This window comes from Coloeus monedula (genome assembly GCF_965178545.1).
Source record: "Coloeus monedula genome assembly, chromosome: 18".
NCBI classification, from domain to species: Eukaryota; Metazoa; Chordata; class Aves; order Passeriformes; family Corvidae; genus Coloeus; species Coloeus monedula.
Window position 1 is genome coordinate 8,319,669 of NC_138798.1, and position 21,978 is coordinate 8,341,646.

Sequence of the window (21,978 nt, forward strand, 5' to 3'; positions counted from 1 at the left end):
AGAGAGCAATACTTTATAAAGAGAAAAGAAATTTGCGAGTAAGTGTTGCCAATAAGCATTTAATGCATTCACACAATGACATTTAAATCAATGCATGTTGTTACTGTTTTGCAAAATGGAAGAGACCTGAACTGTCACCAAATGACAGTAAAGGATGCACAGCTGGGATGGGTGGGGCAGCGCTGCAGTTCGATGCCTTTAAGTAGTTGCATAAAACAAGAAAGCACATTTAACCTGGCTGAGATTTTCAAGATAAAATGCAAGTGGAACAATAACGGGAAAGCCGACAGTAAGGGGTGCTAGAATAATATATTACAGCTGTTAAACCTAGTGCTTTCCTGAAAGGAAAAAGAATTGCAATAAAAACAAACTGTATTTTATGCTCCTAACAATGAAACAGCATTTTGCTTCTTCAAATCTGAATTTTATTGGCCTCAGAGGATTCTGTGTTCCTAAAGATTAGCCTTCCCATGGGAAATTAAAAAAAAAGTCAAAATATTAGTTCCCCTCTCATGAAGTCATTCCTTTGAGCATGTTTCCTTAGCAGCCTTGCATGGCACACAGCTTGTGAAAATGTCTTGCATTTCTTCCCACTCAAGAGTTTTAAAAACTAACTTTGAATTCCAGAAAGCCCAAACAGGAATTACTCCAAGCTGGGTTTCCTTTGCAAGCACCACAAACTAATCTTGCTGCTTAGTCCATAGCGGCAAAACAAAAACATTTTACTTCAGATTGACGGCCAAATGGCAGAAACATCTAAAAAAAGTAGGACTTCAAGCTGCGTCAGCAAAGCAGGACTTTGATTCCTACTCTTGATTAGAGACTCTGTTGGCCAAGATGCTTTGAGTTAGAACAATATACAGTAGCTTTGATTTTCAAAGCTTTGGAAGCACATTATACATTTCACTTAATATAAACTCAGTTTGCAGACTGACCTTTGCCTGCAGTATAAAAATAATGCAAACTTGTTTACCTGCTTCCTAACCACTCCCTCGGACTACAGATGCCTTTTATCTTATTGTACTTAGCCAGTGTATAAATGTGGTGTCCATATGTCAAGACTGTTTTAAAGATTAGTTAGTTAAAAGTTTGTTAAATTCCCAGTGAATTATATTTTTAAATAATTAATGTACCACTTAAATGCCTCCTTCAATTCTTTCAACATCATTCTTCTCCCAAATGCTGAACCAAAAAGTAAGCAACTATGAATACTGAGCCTGAAGTACACTGCTGAAAGGGTAAATACAGGGGATTTTATAAAAAGTAGCAGCTCCACAAACAATGTGAGATATAAATCTTTCACCAAGTCAGTACAGTAACAGAAAAGGAATAGCAATAAAACCTGCACCATCAGCCACATTTTTGCTTTATTATTTCCCTATGAGTTCTTTCAATTTGCATGCAGTGCACCTGTCACTACCTTACAGTATTTGTGGAGGAACAAAATTAAAAGCTCAAGAGCCTGGACAGAATTTCTTCCAGCAAGATCTAAAGGCCCTTCTTGTCTCAATGAACGGACTTTTTTTTTATTTCTTTCCTCCTTTCACCTGGTTCACCATAAAGCTGCTCATTTCTATACAAATATCTCTTCCCCTCTTCAGTGGATGTTTGTCTGCATTGCAGACAAGGTTCATACAGTCACTGTCCCCACTTTCAACCTCCTCAGCTACAAAGGATTCATTCCATTTCTTGGGCAAGTTTTCTTACATCACTGAGCTTTATGAAACACAGCAGCAATGCCAGCAGTACCTCACTCTGTCGAACTGTAGTTCTTCACATGCCCACACAAACCATGGCCACACCTGTCACTGTGGCACTGGTTCACACAAAAGAGCCCCAAACAAATCCTCTGCATTTAGGTGCAGTTCAGCTAATGTGCTGCTCTGCCAGCATCATTTTATCTATACTACTTTCCCAGTTAAATGAAACTGTAGTCCCTCTTCAAGAAAATTGAAAAATACTCCCAACACAAACACCCTTGGAATAAAGATCCAATAACCATCCTAAAGGCTTACAGGAAGTCACAGGATCACAATTAAAACAACTGTCATGCCCTGCATGAAAACGTAATATAAAAGATACCTTACCATGAAAAGGTTTACTCTGGTGTAAAATACAAACTGCATTTTAGAAGTACTAATTATCTCTACATTACTCAAGTCATTAAATTTGTAAAAATTCACAGGCTTTGTAGGGTTCAAACCCCTTAAGACTTTACAAGTTATTGTACTTGTTTTGAGTCAATTGAACCTGACAAAGCTTGTGATCTCAATAAATTTTACTGGGTCACCTCTAAGCATACACAATACAATCACACCACCTACCCATTCCTTTAAGAAGGTGCATGAGGCCATTCTCAGTCAAAGAAGATAAACCAGAACAGATTAAATATTTACATTCATTGCCCAGATGATGCGATAAAACGGAAATTCAATTTAAGGTTAAAGACTTGTATAACCACAAATATTGACATTATTCCATTTAATTCACTACAATGTCATATTTGCCAAAAGCTGGGCTGTCTTGGAAAGGTTTGTCAAATAACAAAATTTCAAGATGCTAAGGAAACCTTCCAAAGCAAAAGAAAGATTTTAGTACCACTGTCTGGAAAGACAGACAGTCTCCACTCCAACCCTGAGTATGTCCTGGTGTTTCAGATGAACAGATAACCCAGGAGGAAAAATGTTCACACAATGACATGCATTTATCCATAACAACGGAGCTACAAAAGCATCCTGCTCATATATTAACCCAACTGTCCTGTCTCTGTATCAGTGTTTTAGTTTGTATCATGGGTGCACTTATTTAATAAGTTTCCAACCACATTTTGCTACAAACCATGCAGCAGAGTGCACAACCCAAGCACCTTTTGGATGAAACTGCAGATACGCCCTCAGAACACACCTAATGCACTCCCAGCACTAATGGGCACTCAGGTCACTGCTCTATGAGAGCCAGTCTGAAACATCTCCACTTCTTCTTTCAGGATTGCCTGAACCCTTGTTACACACCGTGTTGCTCAAAACCTGCCCTACTGGGTGCACTGCTTGCTAAGATACATGAAGCCAGTAACAGACACATCTTAGCAAGTGGAACTGGTAGAGCACATCAGACTTCAGTGAAGATTTCCCACCTCACACTTCCCGAAGATTAGGTCCTTGGCCAATATCATTCACCCCTCTTCAGTTTGAAATTACTTATATTTGGCTTTTATATTGTATGGGTTGCTCTGTTCTCATGACCAAGTGTTAGACCTACTCTTCTCTTCAGCCTCTCCCTCTCCTTCAGCGTCAGGGTGTCAGCCTTGGCAATCACAGGGACAATGTTCACTTTTCCATGAAGAGCCTTCATGAACTCTACATCTAATGGCTTCAGTCTGCCAACAAGCAGGAAAAAGAAAAAAAAAAGATTTAAAATAGGCATGCGGTCTTGTGTTGTTCGTTTTTTAACAGACCAAATGTATTAAAAATTATTTATTTCAAGTGTCCACATAAACAATATTTTCATAATAAATTAAGTCAGCTTAATGCCCTTGCTTATTACCTTGGCTGTGTAAAGTTTAAGTTGTAATTAAAATTGTCACTATACAATTAATTGGATATTAAAAACACTTATGTTTCTGGGTGATAAACAATGCAGTATTGACTACCTCGAAACAATATTAAATGCCAAAAAGGGGACAAGGTAAAGGAGAGCATTAATCCCCAAAGACTGCTTTAATTGCATGAGCTGACAGGTTGGGAAGTAACTCAATTAACATTACTGCTAAGTTACCAGTTCAAGTAATGAACAGACAAGGTACAACACCCTAAAATAAAGCAGCTCAAGTTTTTGCTTACCCATGCCCAAAAGGAGAGATGAAGTAAAAGCAGCAGTGGACTCTGTTGTCTATGATGTGGCGCCTGTTCAGACCACTCTCATCATGTAGGTATCGCTCAAACTGGTTGTCAATGTAGTGGATAATTGTTTTGAAGCTGTGGTATGGGAGGGGGGAGAAAGAGAGGCATCTCACATCAGCTTTAAGTAATAAGGAAAGAATCACGAAAAGATAAGCACAGAAGGACAAACACACTTTTATTAAAAACATTACTGTTACAAAAAATTCAACTTCCTAGCATTTTATCTAGTACTGAGGAAAAATATTTTGATAATGCAAAAGGGTGTTTTCATAACAACCACTAAGTGTCAGCTTATGCCTAGAGCCAATTTCAAGTGTTATTCTGTTCACTGAATAAAAAGTTCAAGTGCAAGCTCAGAAAAAACGACTCTATGCTGAGACAACACAGGAATAGAAGATTGAGGATTTTTCTGCCTTTTTTTCTGGGGGTAGGGGCTGAAGATCTGTTTTTAAACTAGTTGACAAATGACATATCCTAGATATCCTCTTGATTTACAACCCTGAACCTAGAGCCAAGTTTCTATAGTTACCTCTGAAAATTCTGCTATTCTAGTCTGTTTGAATTAAATACAAATACATTTGCAAGTCATGCACTCAAGCATCACATGATTTATTAAGCTATTTTTGTTACCTTACAGAATTCTTTTCTGTTGGCGAAGAAAATAATTCCTACTTAGCTCAAGGTAATGTAAAATATCCCTACAAAGAAGTAAATGAGCACAAAATCTGATCACATAGATTAATCAGACACAGAGAGCAGTGATTAGAGAGAGAAAAGAAAACACAATGCATAACTAAGAAGATCATTTTAAGCTGTTCCAGAGCATGCAGACACCTGCAAATACCATTAATATAAAAGAACACTTTATATTAGGTACTGCAGGGGAAGGGAAATGAACAGCTGACGTAGATAAGATTAGGTAGATGACTGTGTATCATGAACATGTCTTAAACTACTTGAGAAACAACTAAGCAGAAAGCTTAACTTGAGAAATAGGAATATACATATTTCTGTTGCTGAGAAAGCACAAATTTGATGAGATACATTTAAGGAGGAAACAGAGCAGGTAACAGAAAAGAAAATTTGGAAAATGAACACAGAATGCTGGCAAATACTGCAATAGGCAGCAAGGTTTGACCCAGGGCTGCATGGCTGCAAAGAAGATAATAAAAGAAAGTAACAAGAATGATGGAAGAGATCCTGGAGGGAATTTGATTCTCCAAAGCTCGGTAAGCTTTTGGATTGAATTGCAGGAATAAATCCACAGTAGAATATATATACACATGCTTACATCTTTGCAAGATTCAGCTGTTCTAAGTCATACTACAGAACACAACACAGGAAAAGATGGAATTTATTGGGTTTTGACCTTACTTCTACTCATTAGGAACCAGCATCTTAATACCTAAATGTGCTGAAACACATCAATATGGTTTTTGTTCCTGCTGATCTTCAACACTTCTCTTAGCTGGTAAAAGGTAATGAGACTGAAGACATAAAAATATTAGGACAGAAACCAAACACTAACAATGGGAAAGAGCTATCACACATTTCTCTGGCAATATAATCAGTTTACGTGCAGTTCTCTAGCTCTAACAGCTGTAATTTTCCCTACAAATATGGTGTTAGTGTCCTGTACCTCCTGACTTCCGGGAAACACCTGGCTTATACCACAGTGCTGTCATTACTTAGGAGATAGCACATCCTGTATTGTAACAGCAAACAGCACAAATACTGCATTTAAGCCCACTGGGGGAAAATGAATGATATTATCAAGCTGCCAAAACCTACAAAATATAACCTTAGTCTGTTTAAAAAAAAAAATAGAGAAAGAAAGAAAAAAAATAAATAATTTAGCAGCAGCCAGAGAGCACAGAGCAGCTATCAAAGAATGACCTGCGACACCACAAGCAAGATGAAATAAAGGGTGTGATCTGTAATATCGAACAAGTTCACCTGTAGTCTGCTTTTGTCAACCACTTCTTTGAGGCCAAGTATCAAAGCAAATCTGAGCATCAAGCAATTTTTTTCCTCCCCTGATTATATCCTCTCTCTTCTCATGAAAGATGTTATTTTAAGGACATGTTTCTCTCATGATCTCAATGTACTTACGCACGGAAGAGATGTCGAATGTGTCAAACCTCCCACCATAAGGAATTTTGCTGTTCTCTGAACACACCCCTAAACTGATGTCATGAGCAACCCTAGGTGTGGGTCTGATTGTAAAATACAGAAATCCAGCCAGCACTAAAGCTTCAGAATCTAAAAAATTATCACTATAGTTAACTGTGGTTCACCTCCACCTCTCCTTACATACTGTTTTAAGTACAATAGCATCCAGAAAACAAGAATTACTCTGCGTTGTACTAAATCTATAACAAATCATTTCCCAATCCAACACTGTTGTTCATCCAATCCAGTAGACCTCCTGGACATACTCCTGGTAGCACAAAATCCTTATCAGTCCTTCTTCTGTGACACAAAATACATAAAAATTTACCTTAGCTCCAATCCACAAAAGTCAAACTCTAAAATTTAGCCCTTTCATCAATGCCCAGACAGAGACTAAAAGCCATTAGGGAACCCACTCAGGAGAAAGATATTTGAAACAGTCCCAGCGATTGTTGCCTCCTAGAGACAACATGCCAGTTTGGTTTACCTGTGTTCAAAAATAGCCTTAGTAAAATTCATCACTCTGAAAAACAAATAGTCTGCACAAATTGTAGCCTTCCCCAAAAAAAAAGGGCTTTATAAACCTTGGATCATGATCAGCACTATCTACCAGTGAACCACAACTGCAGTAAATGCTCCTGAACACAAAGATAAGTTCAAGAACATGAACTTGCTCCTTCCTCTGAACTACCAAGGAAGGAAGGTGGTTGCACTGGGTTAGTCTTCACTACAGTTCAGAACAAAGAGTCTGTCCATCCAAGTCCTGGAGACATCCTGTAAAGATTAACAGACTTTGTCAAAATGACACTTGCCTGGGCTGAAAAGTTTTTCATGTGACATAAGCAGACTAAAGTGATACCATTAACTGCATCTTTTTATTTTGTAGGATGTAAGTGCTGTTTGTTCCTGTAGCGTATTTGATGTTTCAGATTTGTCACAGAAAATTACGTATAAATTGTTCTACTCAGGTCTGAATCATCACGGAATGATTCTACTCAGAAAACCTCCAAAAAGAATGGGGAAAATCTGAACATGGAGGTCTCCAAGAAACATCTGAGCAGAATAAACAAAGGGCACTAGAACACAATCAACAGGAAGAGCTCTCTATAACACAATGCACAGGCTGCAGAGCTCTCAGCTCCAGCGGAAGGAAGCTCTTGTCAACAGTGCACAAAATAGGCAAGATCATGATGCAGCCCAGAAAGATGCCTTTGTGTTATTCCAAAAGTTCAATTTTTTTCAACTTACTAAAGTAGGAAAAGTGGGAGGAAAATAAAAACCTCACTAAAGCTTCACTTTCAGACTTTCATTTAGTACATTACAGAACTTCACTGCCTTCACTTTTGCTGTGTTCCTACATCTACACCATAGAAAGAAGAGAAAAACCCTGTCTGATAATAAGAACACTGCGGATACATCATTCTGTCAATGCAAGAATGAAAAACATTCTATTAGCAATATATATGTTTATTTTACCTGTTACTTATCTCTTTTCTTGTCTTTAACTTATACTGAAGGACTCAAATAAACCTGTATTAGCTTTATGTTCCATTTCTCTGCACAGTGACCCTTGTTTGCCTTGGGATTACCACCACCACCACAAATAAAGTGTCAACAAAATTAACAACTAAGTAAAATAAGTATTGTTAGCACTTCTTAAAAAATAATCATGTCAAAATTCGAAGTTTTACTCCACTGCAACTAGAAGCATCCCAGTAAGGATAGCTCATCTTTATTTGAAAAAAGTTACCAGCTTTCCACAGTTCATGAGAATTGCCAGAGTGTAATTATTTGGAAACTACATCTATGAACTTATTAATTCTAGCTTTGTTACTAATTGCCCAGTTCCTATCTAGCTACTTTATAAACTTCTCTCTTCACAATCATTATGCTACAGCAATTATGTGTGTTTTCCAGTGTATTTGCTGACAATTACTTCATCCATTAAAGATTCTCAGTGATATTTAGGCCAGAGAGAGCCAAGTGCTAACTTCACCATAAAAAAACACCAGTTCTACCTAAATTGCTAGTAATACATATAGAAGACAGGGAATGAAAAGAACTGCCTTAAAAACATGGAAACTGGATGGGCCAGAGACACAGAAAGTAAAAGACAGAAAGTTTCCCCACCATAATTTTGTCCTATTGGAATGGCCATAGAGACAAAAAGCTGACTGCAGTGCTCAGAGAAACTTTTTGAAGGAGAGGCTGTTAATTTTGAGGCAGAATCATAGACACAGCCTACAAAACTTTTAAGAACATCAGAAGTGGTTAGAAAATTGAAAGTGGAAGTTGTAGAAAGTAACAGACACACTAAAGTAGTGTTTGTGTACGGCACACACTTTATTAACAAAGCAGTATTTACACACATACCAGTCCTGGCTGTTAATGGCATCTCCATATCCTGGTGTGTCAACTACAGTTAAACGCAGCTTCACCCCTCGCTCCTCTATCTCTACTGTAGAAGCTTCAATTTGAACTGTTCTCTCTATTTTCTCTAAAATAAAGGAACATTTGGATTGTTATTTGCCTATCAATTGCTGCAGAGACCCCCACAGGAGAGCAAGAGAGGAGGAACTGCAAACACAAGTGTGTTGTAACCTGCATGACATAAAATATTTTATCAAAATACACAAAGTAGTAGGCAAAATTTAACACCATGTTTTTGTAAGTAAACAAGAAACAATGAACAAAAGCGTGGGCTTATTATGACTATATGCAAAAATAAAATCATAATACTCAAAAGCACAATAGATTCTTTGTAAAAAGGTTATTTACACCTCTAACCATGATTTAAGGCACTAGAGACAAAAAGCAGTAAGAAGAAATGGGGATTAGAGCAAAACCACATTTAGGTATTTGATACCTAAAAGGTTTGGGAGGTGTTTTTTTAATAACAACTGATAAAGAAACAAAAGCTGAGTCTTTGAAAGGAAATCTACATAGGAAAATGACAACTCAGCAAAACATAATTTAGAAAATTTAAATACAGCATGACGAAGTGGTGTAATAGGTGAAGAATGAAGCAATATTAAGTGAAAAGAACATGAACTTTTATAGGGTGGAGTGTGCTGGAGGAACTGCAAAACCACATTTACCTGCAGCTCCAGGAATATAACGTTCTGGATAAAGATCAGTCAGGAACAGACTGTTAATTAAAGTGGATTTTCCTAAGCCAGACTCACCTACAAACAAAATAATTCAGGTTATTAAGCATATACACTTTTTACTCCAAGATTTTTAAAGCACCTTGTCTTTCTCCAAGCTCACATTATAGGAAAAATAATTTGTTCATCAGGATCCACCCTAGCTTTTGATATAAAAACATCAAAGGTTCAGCTAAGCGCTTTGAAAACACCGGAAAAACAAGCCTCCAGTGTTTTCATAACAGTTACATGAAAATTTTAAGTTTACTGTAACAGATGTCACAATAAAAGCTGAAAGGTCATACAGCACTTGGACTATAGATCTAGAGATAGTTCAGTTACTTGCAGAGAAATCACAGCTTTTTTCATTTAAACTTACAAAATCAGGAGCTGTAACTCTCCTGCAGAAAATTTCTGAGAGCTTGAAGGTTTTCCTAAGCTAGAAATGGAACCTGGAACACTGCTGGGAAGAAAAATGAGTAAAGCAATCCCAAACTAACAGTCAAGTTTTGCACCCTTACAGTTAAGCCCATATATGTTCTATGAAACTGAAAACCATAAAGCAAATTATTCAAAATTCACCTGAGAAGTTTCATAATTCTGTAACTTCAAATAATACAAATTTTGTCCTACATCTGAGTAATAAAGTGAAACGTGTAAATTTAACTACTAAATCTGAGTTTCAAAAAATCACTTGTTTCCTAACTCAAGGAATCAAAGGAGTCAGCATTTAGACCAACTAGCCATATTATTTTAGATCCTACTAACCTGATCTTAGAGATGAAAAAGTTATCTGCATTTCTCATCACAAACTACATGACACAAGAATCCACAATTATCACAAATTACCTATTTATTTCACAAACACTGCTGAATACTGTCACCAAGTAATCCCAAATGGTACTACAGAGCACATTTTCATTTTTCACTAGGTGCTACAAAAGGGTGACGGTTCTGCGGACTCCCTTTGCACATGTACACCATTAAACTGATTTAATGGAATCATAATTCAGCATGTCACTGGGAAGAGCTTTGTGCCAAAAGGACTCTCCATCAAAGAGACTGAGAGGTGCTCATTGATAGAACAGGCTTATTACAGGTTTATCTCTGACACCAGAGTGAGTCAGTACAGAACAGCAGAAAACACAACAGCAGCATCACCATTTCAACAGCAAGATACTCACCATGAGCATTCAGGCTTTCAATGGGGAAACAAGACTCAAAGAAAGATTGAACAACTATCCCTATCATCTGACGATGAATCAGGAATACAAAAATGTCCTGTTGGCTCCAAGGCATCATCTTTAATCATTATAAATACTCCCTCCTACTAAACATGACAAAATAGTAACAGATTTAATTAGAAAGTGTATAGAGGTTCAAAGCTTTTTCTTCTGTGGAACAGCCAAATGCTAAGTAGGAAGATGTATATGTCTACCTGAAAGAAATGATGTTGTTGTTGTTGTATAACACCAAAAATACTTAAAGAAGTCACTTACCAACCACCATCAGTGTGAATTCAAAGCCCTTCTTCACCGATTTCCTGTGAACCTGGTTGGGCAGATTAGCAAATCCCACATAGCCTGCCGAGTCGGAAAACTGACAAGAAAACAAAGGTTGAATATAAATGAGATCCCTTTCCCCCTAAAAAGCTGGAAAAGAGTTTACTTGATTCTACACAATAAAGTGCAGGGGTTTATAAAGCACAAGGAAGAATAGAGAATGAAACAATTTTTGCTGCAATAGCGAGGCAGACCTTGAAAAGGCTCATTTACCAAGTGGGCAGATACAAATAGAAATCAGGTAAGTATCTTGGGCTATACAAACAAAAGTCTTCCCTTGGATAAAATAAAAATAAAAATCTGCAAGCTTGCAAGAACAAACTATTATTAATCTTAAGAAATAACTACAGCTAAAAATAAAAAAATCTGTTCAAATTTGGTGTCTGCTGCTACTATCTTCTATAAAAATAATGTATATGCTTACAGGTAAAAAACAAGAACATTGTACTAAGGGGGGGACTACTGAGATATAATCACACAGAGATGTATCTTTTGCTTGTTAAGCTGTTCACCTATCTTCACAATCTTTAACTTCTAACACAAAAGCAGGAAAAAGAAACATGCCTGAAAAACTTATCAAAGAGATTTGGGCTATAAACAGGGCAGTCTGCTTCACCATCTGTTATCCATTGACTGAAAACCTAATAGGAGCCTAAATAAGAACTGCAGCCACCTGACTTAGGGACCTATGGGCTACCTGGAACCAGATGTTTTCTTCACAGATGAGTTTATGATGAGAACAGATTTTTTACAATGCCATACACTTCCAGTGGTGTGGGGGGATACAAGGGAAATCACTTAAAAGGTAATTATTTATTTACAATCCTTTTAAAGCCTATCCATGTGGGCAAAAACATTAGAAATGAAGGTTTGTCATATGAAATTTCCTTAGGTGAAGGTACCATTTTAACTTTGTAAGCAGAGACTGCATGTCTGGTAAACACCAGAAAGCCTATCACTAGGATCACGTGCAATCTCTGTCTCTGCTGAGCAGTTCCTTTTAAGAAACACATCTGAAGAAATAAGGTATCTTTTATTCACATTTTTAGCACTTCAGTAAAACCACAAGTATTTCAGAAGTTGAACAGATTCTAGACAAAATTTTGGCTATGCAGCCATCTGTTTACCTTTACTTTTTCACCTGACTGAGACATGTTTCTTCACTTCAAGTTTCAGACGCTGGAAAAAAAAAGTCATAGTGCATGTTACCTGACTTGAAGATTACATTACTTTTAATTTTGAACTGATCAATTGCATGTAATAATCACATTCTATTCTAGCAGAATGAAATGTCACATACTTAAGGATTACCAGAACAAACAAGCCATTAATCAAAATGTCTTGCTTCTGAAATAAATCACAGGAGTATTTAATTTAAATACTTAAAATTTTCAAAACAGAAATATTCATTTAAAATGCAAAATATTAAAATTTAGTATCACAACAAACTTTCACCCATCCTGTCTTCATACAAGGATGGTTCACAGATTGGCAAATGTAATGCAAATGTTGTCCAAACATTAGAGTATTACCACATCCAAAAATTCTCATGAGAAAAGGACACCTACATGATTCTCAGGTGAGGGTCAGAACATAACATTATTTTCAGTGACTTCAAAGTGCTATTGCTGAATAGGACACTACACTTGGCTAACCCATGCTGGACACAAAAATTCACCCCGGTGTGAAGGACTATCAAAAAAGATTTGTCCTTTAGTTTCAGACACCCTGAACAGCTGGACTTTGGCAAGCCCTTATCTCTTTACTCAAGGATGTTAGCTGTGCTATAGATTAGTTATCAGGGCAATAGCAAGGCCCTTTCATTTAGAGCAGCCCCAGAGTAGGGACAGGAAACACAGAAGTGGCAGGAGCACTTCACAGCTTGGTTTGTTGACAATGCTGCTCTTGGCCTGGAAAAGCAGGGAAGTGACCTATGCAGGCACCTGTGTGTTCAGACTTTCCTGTTGGGTAGCAGGAGTCGTTTTAGCAGGATACAGTCCAGTTTCTAACACTGGCAGTTTGACAGTCAAATCCTGGCAGAGACACACTGAACTATGGACTGAAGGAAACATCGAAGTTAGCATAATTGCCACTTGGAGTTTTAAGTAAACAGGTCTTCAGCTCCCATGGTATTTCATTTGCCCTGCAGCAGGCACTTAAAATCCTGGCAGCTGTGCAGGTATCAGCTACCCTATGAGCAAGGAAAGTTGTTTTTTTCCTCCTCCAACTACTTTTCCCCCATACCCAGCTCATTTGCTTACTAATGAAAGCCCAATGCATCCATTGCCTGGAAAATAGGGAGGTCCTGATTCTAATCATCTTCTGTCATCCTCTAATTGTGTATTCCTCAAAACATTCTGGAAAACATCCCTTAAGAATGGTTTTGAAAACACAGAGCTTATTTTTTTTTGACCAGTATTCAAAGGCTCATTCCAGCCTCCAGCTAACTATTGTCACAGATCTTTAAATACAGTCACAAACCCACTGACAGAAGTAACTCGTGGCTCTGTCCACATCTTGTTTCTAGGTTTGGAAACCTCTGCTGTCACCATGTCAATAAAATTAGTAACCTAGTTCAAGAGTTTAGAAAAGCTCATATTTACGGAGTGCTAATGTAGACATACCTGACCCATTTCTCACAGTAATGCCAGGGGAGAAGCCACCCAGGCCAGCTGTCCATAGATAAAGGAGAGGGGGGGAACTATTCAGGTTTCAATACATATGGCAAATTCTCTAACCACTTCTACCTTAAACTGACAGTATAGTCACATCCATTGCGGCATTACTAAAGTTACTTGATTAAAAAGCAGAAGAGGCAAAATTGTTGTCAACTGATTATGACACATTCGGCTTCAAAATTAGTCTGTCATCTAACAGAAGAACATTTTTTCATAAAATCATCTGTTCCACAAATACAGCTTACAAAACCTGTTTCCTCTAAGGCAAACCTCGTGCCTTACTCTGACCGAAAAGTTGCTGTAGCCAAAGCAGCAGCCCAGCTGCTCTGATCACATCATGACTGCAGCTCACACTTCCAGTTAGTCACTTCCCAATGTCTTCTGTTAGAATAGAAATGTGCTAGCTAAAAGTTACCTCAACAACAACAAAAAACCCCACAGAAACACCCGCTGTGCTACAATGCTTAAGGCGCCAAGGTTCATTTGGGAGCTCAGTTGCTCAGCTGTGACATTTTGCAATTCCTAGTACTGCCCTCATGAGGTTTCTTCGAAAATCATTCCACCAAACTTCCCTGGATGACCACGTGCTGTCTTCCCGAAGCTCTACCATACAGTACAAATCAAAACCTCAGAATTAACAAAATGCCATACATTAAATCTTCTTACAGCACCAAACAACCGCAGCACTCTCAGCACTGCTCACAAGTGAGAGCTTGGCGCTGGACCAGTCCACACTGCGCTTCAGTGACTGTGGAAACCCACAGCTCTGTCTGCACACAGCTGACTCAAACATCAAAACAACTGAAGTTGAGTCTCTAACAACAGTCTGGGTAGTCCCACACCTGGAAATTGTAACATCTAATTTCTTATCAACTGTCCAGAACAAAATCTATAAAAAACCCCACAACTAAGGCAAACGAGAGCAAGAACTGTATCTGTTCTCTTTACATTTTCAAAGTACTCTTTCAATCAGTATGAGATTAACAAATCAGCACATACAAAACAGTTCAAGGAGAAAGGAATACACAAGATACATTCACAACAACTTGCAAAAAGCAGTGAAACTATTTGTAAATAATGCTGGGCCCTATTTAGCAGGCCTAGCAGAAAAAAAGGCACACTGCGCTACAGCATAGGAATGTCCAAATCTGGTTTTGAACAATGGATAACATAATAAAGTTTCATTTCAGATCTCAACATGTTTATTCCTATCCTGAACAACATCATGTTGGCAATCTAAAGGAGCAAAGTACGACCAAGTTCAGTTGTAGCTGGAACGTGCCATCCCACCGTCCTCTGCTAAGAACAGTATTCCGGTGAGAGAAAGAGAGGGGAAGGAAAATGGGTCATTTCCTTTGTTCCTGTCAGGATGCAAGAAGTAAACTGCGAGGAACAGGCAGACTGGGAGCTTCTTAATAGGAACCAGCACAAAGAAAGCACTACCAAACATGTACAAAGAGCATTTCCATATAAGGGTATCAAACAACATTTTCAAATAATCACTTTGGAGGGACCTTACAACCATCTTGACAAGCAGAACAGCCCTCCTGATTTCTCAGATGAGGCTTCTTTCTTTCCATCAGAGGCTATATAACTCAGATACTTTTTTGGCAGTATTTAATAAAAGCAGTGAAAACTTTAAAAGGTTTCCCAGTGCTGGAAATGGTCTCAACAACATCAGCATTCTGAAGTCACTTTTCAGACTTAAAGCAGACAGAAACACCGAGAATATGTCAGTAAACCACCAGTATTTGTGGTTTCTCACTAAACGAACTACAAAACCCAAGGAAGAAATGTCAAATACTGAGTCACACCAATAATAATAGAAAAAATGACATGAATCTGTGAATCACTGAGTTCTAACAAATGTGTCCAGCAGAGCCTGTTCCATGTGCCATGCTTCGTTCCTGGCACGTCCTCACCTCCACTGCGGGAAACCCCCTCCTCCCCACTCCCTCTAGACCAACAATCCCAGGTGATTTCATTTTTCCTCATTAGAAATAGATATTATCAGTTGAAGGAATCATCTTTTACACACTAACAATTCTGCTTTATTCTTATTCAGGAAAATGACTGTCTCATTTCCACCAAATACGGAATTAACAGAAAATGCAACAACCCAGCTGTGACCTTTGCAGACAGACTATGCTAAGTGTGAGCCACAGCTCTGGCTTGGAATTGATGTTCAGTGCTTATAAGTTCTACAGCTTCCTTCTGGTATTGTATTTGAACCAAGGAAACTGTACGGGAATTACTACTAGGAATGCATCGAAATTTGGAACATGCATGTGACTGAACAGCACACATATGCACAGCAAAAGGAACAAGGACTGAACAGTAGTTCAACCACCTGTACGAGCACTATTCTTAAAAGGCCAAGAAAAAGCAATGCATAAACCTAAAGCTCTAATCCTAAAAGTTCCATTTCAACGCTAACATATGACTCTAAACAACTTCTTCTCGTCGTGTTTTTTCAACTAATCCGATCACTTGAAACACGCAAAGGAGGCCGTGATGCCGTTCTTGTAAATGATCAGTTTTAGGGATGATGTTGTCCCTATGCGAGGAGCTTTTGACAGTATTTTTGCAGAGTTACTGTGTCACAGAAATACTTTTAAACAGACCTGTAATTGTGAAAAGCAGGGGCTTCTTAAAATTAAAAAGCTAAATATATTAGCCACAATCACTCATCAGGAAATAGGCAGCTCTGCCTCACACCCACAGAGCATAAATATAATTGTGTACATACTGGCAACGCACAGCAAACTGTTAAGTTTGTCTTTAAATCACTTCCACGTCATGCTTAAGTCTCATGATACCATCAAGTCTCTGACCTACACGTGAACAATAATTAAAGACAAAAAAGCCAAAAATCCAAGAAAAACACCACAAAAAGAAAACCCAGGAAAGTAAAGCACTGTTTCGGTCAGTGGCCAAAGCAGGTACGCGTCGCTCTGTGCATGCCCCCGCCGCATCCCCGGCTCCCGGCAGCTGCAATCCCATGGTGGGTGCTGCAATTTTAAAAGCATCCGAGGAATGCCCAGTGCAGACAGCACTTCCTGCTCCATCCTCTCCTCGCATCTCCGGCTACCCCAGCACCGCGGCCTTGTCCACATCTCAAATTAATCTCTGCCGTGTTTTAAAAACAAATCAAGGTGTGCGCGAAACGGCCCGACCGCGGCGTCCCGGGGCTCCTGCCCCGGTGCGCTTCTCCCGTCCCCACACACCGGCTACACAAACCTCGCCGCGAGCGGCGGCGGGAGGCCGGACCGAGGCCGTGCCCTGCAGGGGGCGAGCCCCCGGAGCGCTCTGGGGGCGGAGGCGCCGCCAGCGCGGAGGACGCGGCCCCTTCCCGGCGCTCACCTGAGGCCGCGGCCGCTCCCGCCGCCAGGCCGCGATCCGCCGCTCCCGCCCCACAGCCCTCCCGCATCCCACAACCCACCGCGGCAGAGTGCCCGCCTACCTCGCGCCACTCTATGGTCCGGGCCGTGCCGGAGACAGCAGCGAGAGGCGGCTCCGGGAGCAGCAAGAGGAGGGACAGAGCGTCCCCCGCCCGGCTCGGCGGGCGCGGCCATGGCGGCTCGCGGGCCAAGGCTACCGGCAGACTAACTCCTGAGGTGCCACATCTACACGGAATGGTTTGGTTTCTGTTTTCTACCCAAACGTCGTTGAACTTTGAGATTGCTCCACCTACAGCAGGTTTTAGCGATACTCCTCACTGGAAAACCTGGCTGGTGTGATAACCGGGGGAAATCGAGCTTAAACTTCGTGCTCTTTGATTGTAATGCAGTATGTAACACAACCCTGTTTACTTTTCAGATGCTCATTCACACATGAAGCAAATTCCTCTCCCGAACATTGTGCAAAAAATCCAATGTACTTGTTTTACTTCCACTATTCTCTTTCCTCACGGCTTTCCCTCTGGTTCTGTGAGAGCCTTGGTCGCTGTCATCGCTGCAGAGCTGAGTGCAATTCTCACCTGCAAGTTTTCTGAGGTATCAGGGACTCCAGCGGACATAAACCTGGAGTGTAAAAGATACCTACAGTCAGATTACAGAAACAGATCACTTTCTCGTGGGGAAACAGCGTGACATAGCCCAAACTCTAAATGCAACACTGTCAAAACTAAAACGCTATTAGCAGAAGTACCGGAAAGGTTTTTTCCAACTTTCCTGCTGCAAGAACTGTTCAGGAAAGTTTCTAGAAATCCATCCACACATTTTGAGCGGGCAATTTGTATGTGTGGCCTAGCAGCAAATATTTTGATTTAAAATTCTGAATACAAAGAAATGCATTCCTGTTTTGCCTATATTCCCATCCATTAAGCAAACTGGGTTGCAGCTCACAACAGCAAAATGTGGAAGTGAAACAAATGCTGCTGAAGGCAGACTGGCATTATTTGCAATTCACATTGTGCTGATATTATCAGCTGGGCATTGATGTGATCTGGGTAAGAACAAGATAAAAGCCAGTGAAAGTGCAAGCAAGTTCCACTTCCTACAACAAAATACAATGTTATAACTCAAACTTCTGATACACACTTCTTTGCTGGAGGAGTTAAAGATGCCATTTCAGTCTTGTTTAGAAACTAAGGTTTTATTTTAAAATATTCAATGGATTTCCATATAGGTGCTTTGTATTATCACCAAAGGAACAACTGTGGCAGTTTTTCTTTCACTAAATTACAACACTGTGATGGACACAAGATTTTGCGCACATGCACTGCTATTACAAACAACTGTTTAGTTAATTTGCAGAAATTATAAGAAATTAGCACAGACAATGCTGACCTACAGCCTGCCATCTGCCATCTCCCACAGTCAGGTGGGAGCTCGTGCTTTCCCATGACCGTCACTCCTTTCCTTTGGCAGGATTTAGTGCAAGGGGTGAAACAGCCTCCAGAAATTTCAAATCCTTCACTACTGAGGTGCACCAATATTGTTCCCAAGTCATGGCTGAATCGGATCACTGACCAATTGTCACACAAAATGTTCCGGGAAGCCACAATCCTCCCCAAAAGGTTCCATTAGGCCAGAAAGTGACGTAGGGAAGGGCACTTGGGGTAAGAGCAAAGGCCAGTCCTAGCCAGTGCCCTGCCTCTGCAGTGCCCAGGAGCAGATGCTTCGGAAAAGATAAAAGTAGCACCGTGCCTGTATTTCCTCCCAGCTTCCGGCAATCTGGGGCTCAGCAGCTTCCTGAGCCAGAAGTTTTATCTTGATAGTTCTCTCTTCCATGAATTTTTCTTCTTGCTTTTTGAACCCATCCCAACTTCTGGCATTAAAGAGCGTCCTGTGACAATGAGTGTTACAGTGCATTACTCACTTGATGAAAACGTACTTTTGTTACTTTCGAAACCTGTTAGGAGACTCGTTACGGAGCTGCGGTTTACAGGAATGCCAGGCAGCAGAACTGAAACTGTTTCGGATGTGGGACTGAGAAATGCTGCACTGCAGACACCTACAGCAAATGCAGCCCCCCCAAACACATGCTGCATGTTTGTTATTTCTCACATCAGTATTAGCAGAAGTGCAAACAGAAGAAATGGTTGTACTGAAGAACACTGGTTAAATAGTTTAGAAATGTTCATGCTGTGAACAGCAGTCTGACTGTGATTCACTCATTCCCAGAATTATTATTTTTAAAATAATTCTGTTTTATTTTTCCCTTGGAAATTCCAATGCCTTTTATTAAAGTTCCTGATACATCTAGGTTTACACTATCAAAAGCACAAAAGTCCTTCCTTGAATTCAAATCTCAGCTTCGTGTAGAGTCACATCTTAGTCAGAAATACCTCATTCATTCAGCAAAAGACATTATGTGCCTTTTGTTCCAGTCCTTACCAGAGAAAATGGTGATATTGATTATAATAAAATAAATACAACCATAAACTGAAACCTAAATTGAGTTTTAATAGATAAACCAACTCCACACTCCTTGGCATTATTTCCCTTAAGATATGCTGCTTAAAACTGTCCCTTTTTTTCAGTTGTGAGATCCCTTTTAACTTGATTTTCTTTCAGTGCAATCTTTTCCTCACATAGATAAATGTTTGGATTTGAGCCTGAAATTCTGTGTGATTGCTGTAATGGCTGCACTATAAAAGCAATTCATGGAGATATTGACTCACTACTGTGAGACACCATCTTGAATTCTCCCAATCCTCCCTGGAGATAAAATTGCCCAAGGCCTGATTAAACAACTTAATCATATACATAAATCATTTTCATTTCCATAGGATTTCAGTTTGTGTTTGATTCAAAATATTTGTGTATGCTTTGCCAAGTTACAGTACATGGCTCCAGGTCCAAACCTTTAAGAAATAAATCTGCTGCACACTGTGGGTGACATCATCTTTTAAAGGATTACCAGAGAAAAAAGTACTTTGAATGTAGCTAGTGTGAATGTCAGATACCGTAATTTAGATATTCCCCGGGATAATTTGTAGGATTTGGGTGTGCTGAAAGACAGAAATTTAAGGGTGAAGTTCCTGTTGTCTGTTAGTGTTTGGTAAAGTGCTGATTTTTTGATCAAAATACTCTTCTGTGTAGGGCTTTATCTATGGAATCACCAACAGGTGATTCCCATTTATCTATGGAATCACCATTCTAACATCTGAAATTTCCTCTGTTTTTGCAGACATGCTGCATCAGGAATCAGAGATGTCAGGTCCACGGAAGGCTGGTCTCACTGCTGAGCCCTTCTGAGGTCTGCAACTCAGAGCTGGAGCTCGGGCAGGGTACGAACAGGAAGCCACCATCTGTGCATGCACCAGGATTTACCGACACAACCTACTTTACAAGTAGGAATCCATACGAAAATCTGCAGCAGGTAAGTATTTTCCCTTGCTGCAAAAAGCACCCCAGCTTCATTTTCAGTGACACACTACAGGAAATGAAGACTGTTTGATTCATAGTAGTTTCAGAGGAACAGAAGTGTTTCTTTTGCATTTACAAGCACGTACAAGCCCTCCTTTTCAAGATGCTATTTATGGCAATGAAGAAGCAATAAGAAATGCCTACAAATATTCTCCAGTATAAGACACATTTTGCATCTTTTCACCAGTAACAGCCATCCTTCCTCTTACTGAAAACAAACTTCCCTTTTAAGAAAGAAATCAGTATTTACCAAACAGATGTGTGTTATTCCCAGTAGAGCTCATCTAAGACGTGTAGGGGCTGCACTGCCGAGAAGAGGTGTCCCAAACCTTACAAACTTCTTCTCAGCAATGCACATTTCCTGGGAAACTTGATAAATGTAGTATACTTCCCATCACTAACCCTGAATAGTGTTCAGTAACTTCATGGTCATGTCTTTACTAATTACTTTCAACATCTGCAAAGTATATTTAAAACAATGGCATTTCTCTTTACTGACGCTGCTCTTTACAAACTGACATCTGATGTGATTTCCCAAGAATTACATCGGAAAGAGATCTACCAGGATCCTGGTACACCACAATCTGTGGAAGGAGGCTAACTCTGGAAGAGGACAAAATTAAACTACTTTTGTGCTGAAGGAAACACGATGTAGAATGAACCATTAGGCATGAAACAATGTGTATTTCCTATAGGTTCCCCCCCCTCCCCCCCGCCTATCCAAGCTTTAATATGTTATGTTCTCAAGATCTGTCCATAGCATTAAAGAGAAATATTTGAAGTGGCATGGCCTAAGCATATATTCAGTGGGATCTTCTGACGAGCAGGATGATCTACCTCTTTATATGCTTGTCTATATGACATTCTAAACTTTGGGAAAGGGCCTTCATTGCCCATATTAACTGCCCTGGAACATCATTAACATGGGGTTCATGGCTGTCCAGTGACACCACAGTGTTCTCTGGAAAGCTAAATGGAGAAAACAAGGTGCTGAAGGGTTGGCTGCACAGCAGCTCACCAGTGCAGCCCAGCTGGTCCTGACTGCGGTGGCTGGAAATGTTCTCAGCAGGGTGTGCTTTAACAGAGAGACATGAAATCAATTCCCACACTGGGAAGTTTCAAGTGCTGCTCTAGAAGTTTGTGTGTAAAGAAATTCAAGCAGGGGGATGTGGAACTTAGTCCTAATGATGGTTTACCACTACTGTTTTCCTCATTCAGTGAGGAAAGCGCCTGTAACACTGTCTCAGCATTCCCACCGTGTGTAGCCCTGGCTGCATCCAGGCAGAGGGTGTGTGTAAAGAGCAGAGACTGATACAGGGCTAGGGCCTGGAAAGGGATATGCAGCAGCAAATATATGAAGGCTGGAAGCACATTTATTATTCTTTCAGTGTTTCTCCAGCTATATATATATATATCTGTTTCATTCCTTTCTTTTACCTGAGTCTAGCCATATCACCACTGAGGGGGAGCAGGGCATCCATTCCTCAATCCCAAAGAGCAGCAGCAACACTTTTACTAAAAAAAGTGTTGGGTTCTACATCATTAGCACCAGTCATTGAGAATACTACTTGTTCTTGCAAAATTGTGGTCTCGCTTTCTCTTTGCTCAAGAGATGACATAAGAGAAGAAGTGACAATTTTGTGTTA

General features: G+C 39.8%; 1 protein-coding gene across 2 annotated transcripts in view; it reads right to left on the reverse strand.

Moving 5' to 3' along the window:
• LOC309580033 (septin-2) overlaps positions 1-16,864 on the reverse strand; it is a 35,300-nt gene extending 18,436 nt beyond the window's left edge. For both annotated transcript variants that reach the window (XM_082293716.1, XM_082293717.1), the window contains exons 1-7: positions 16,821-16,864; positions 11,907-11,958; positions 10,717-10,816; positions 9,170-9,256; positions 8,445-8,568; positions 3,840-3,974; positions 3,259-3,376 (exon numbers count right to left, since the gene is read on the reverse strand). In XM_082293716.1, coding sequence (XP_082149842.1) covers positions 3,259-3,376; positions 3,840-3,974; positions 8,445-8,568; positions 9,170-9,256; positions 10,717-10,816; positions 11,907-11,933 — 591 coding nt within the window. In that variant the 5' untranslated portion in view covers positions 11,934-11,958; positions 16,821-16,864. The remainder of the gene's footprint in view (positions 1-3,258; positions 3,377-3,839; positions 3,975-8,444; positions 8,569-9,169; positions 9,257-10,716; positions 10,817-11,906; positions 11,959-16,820) is intronic.
• Between the last annotated feature and the right edge of the window lie 5,114 nt (positions 16,865-21,978).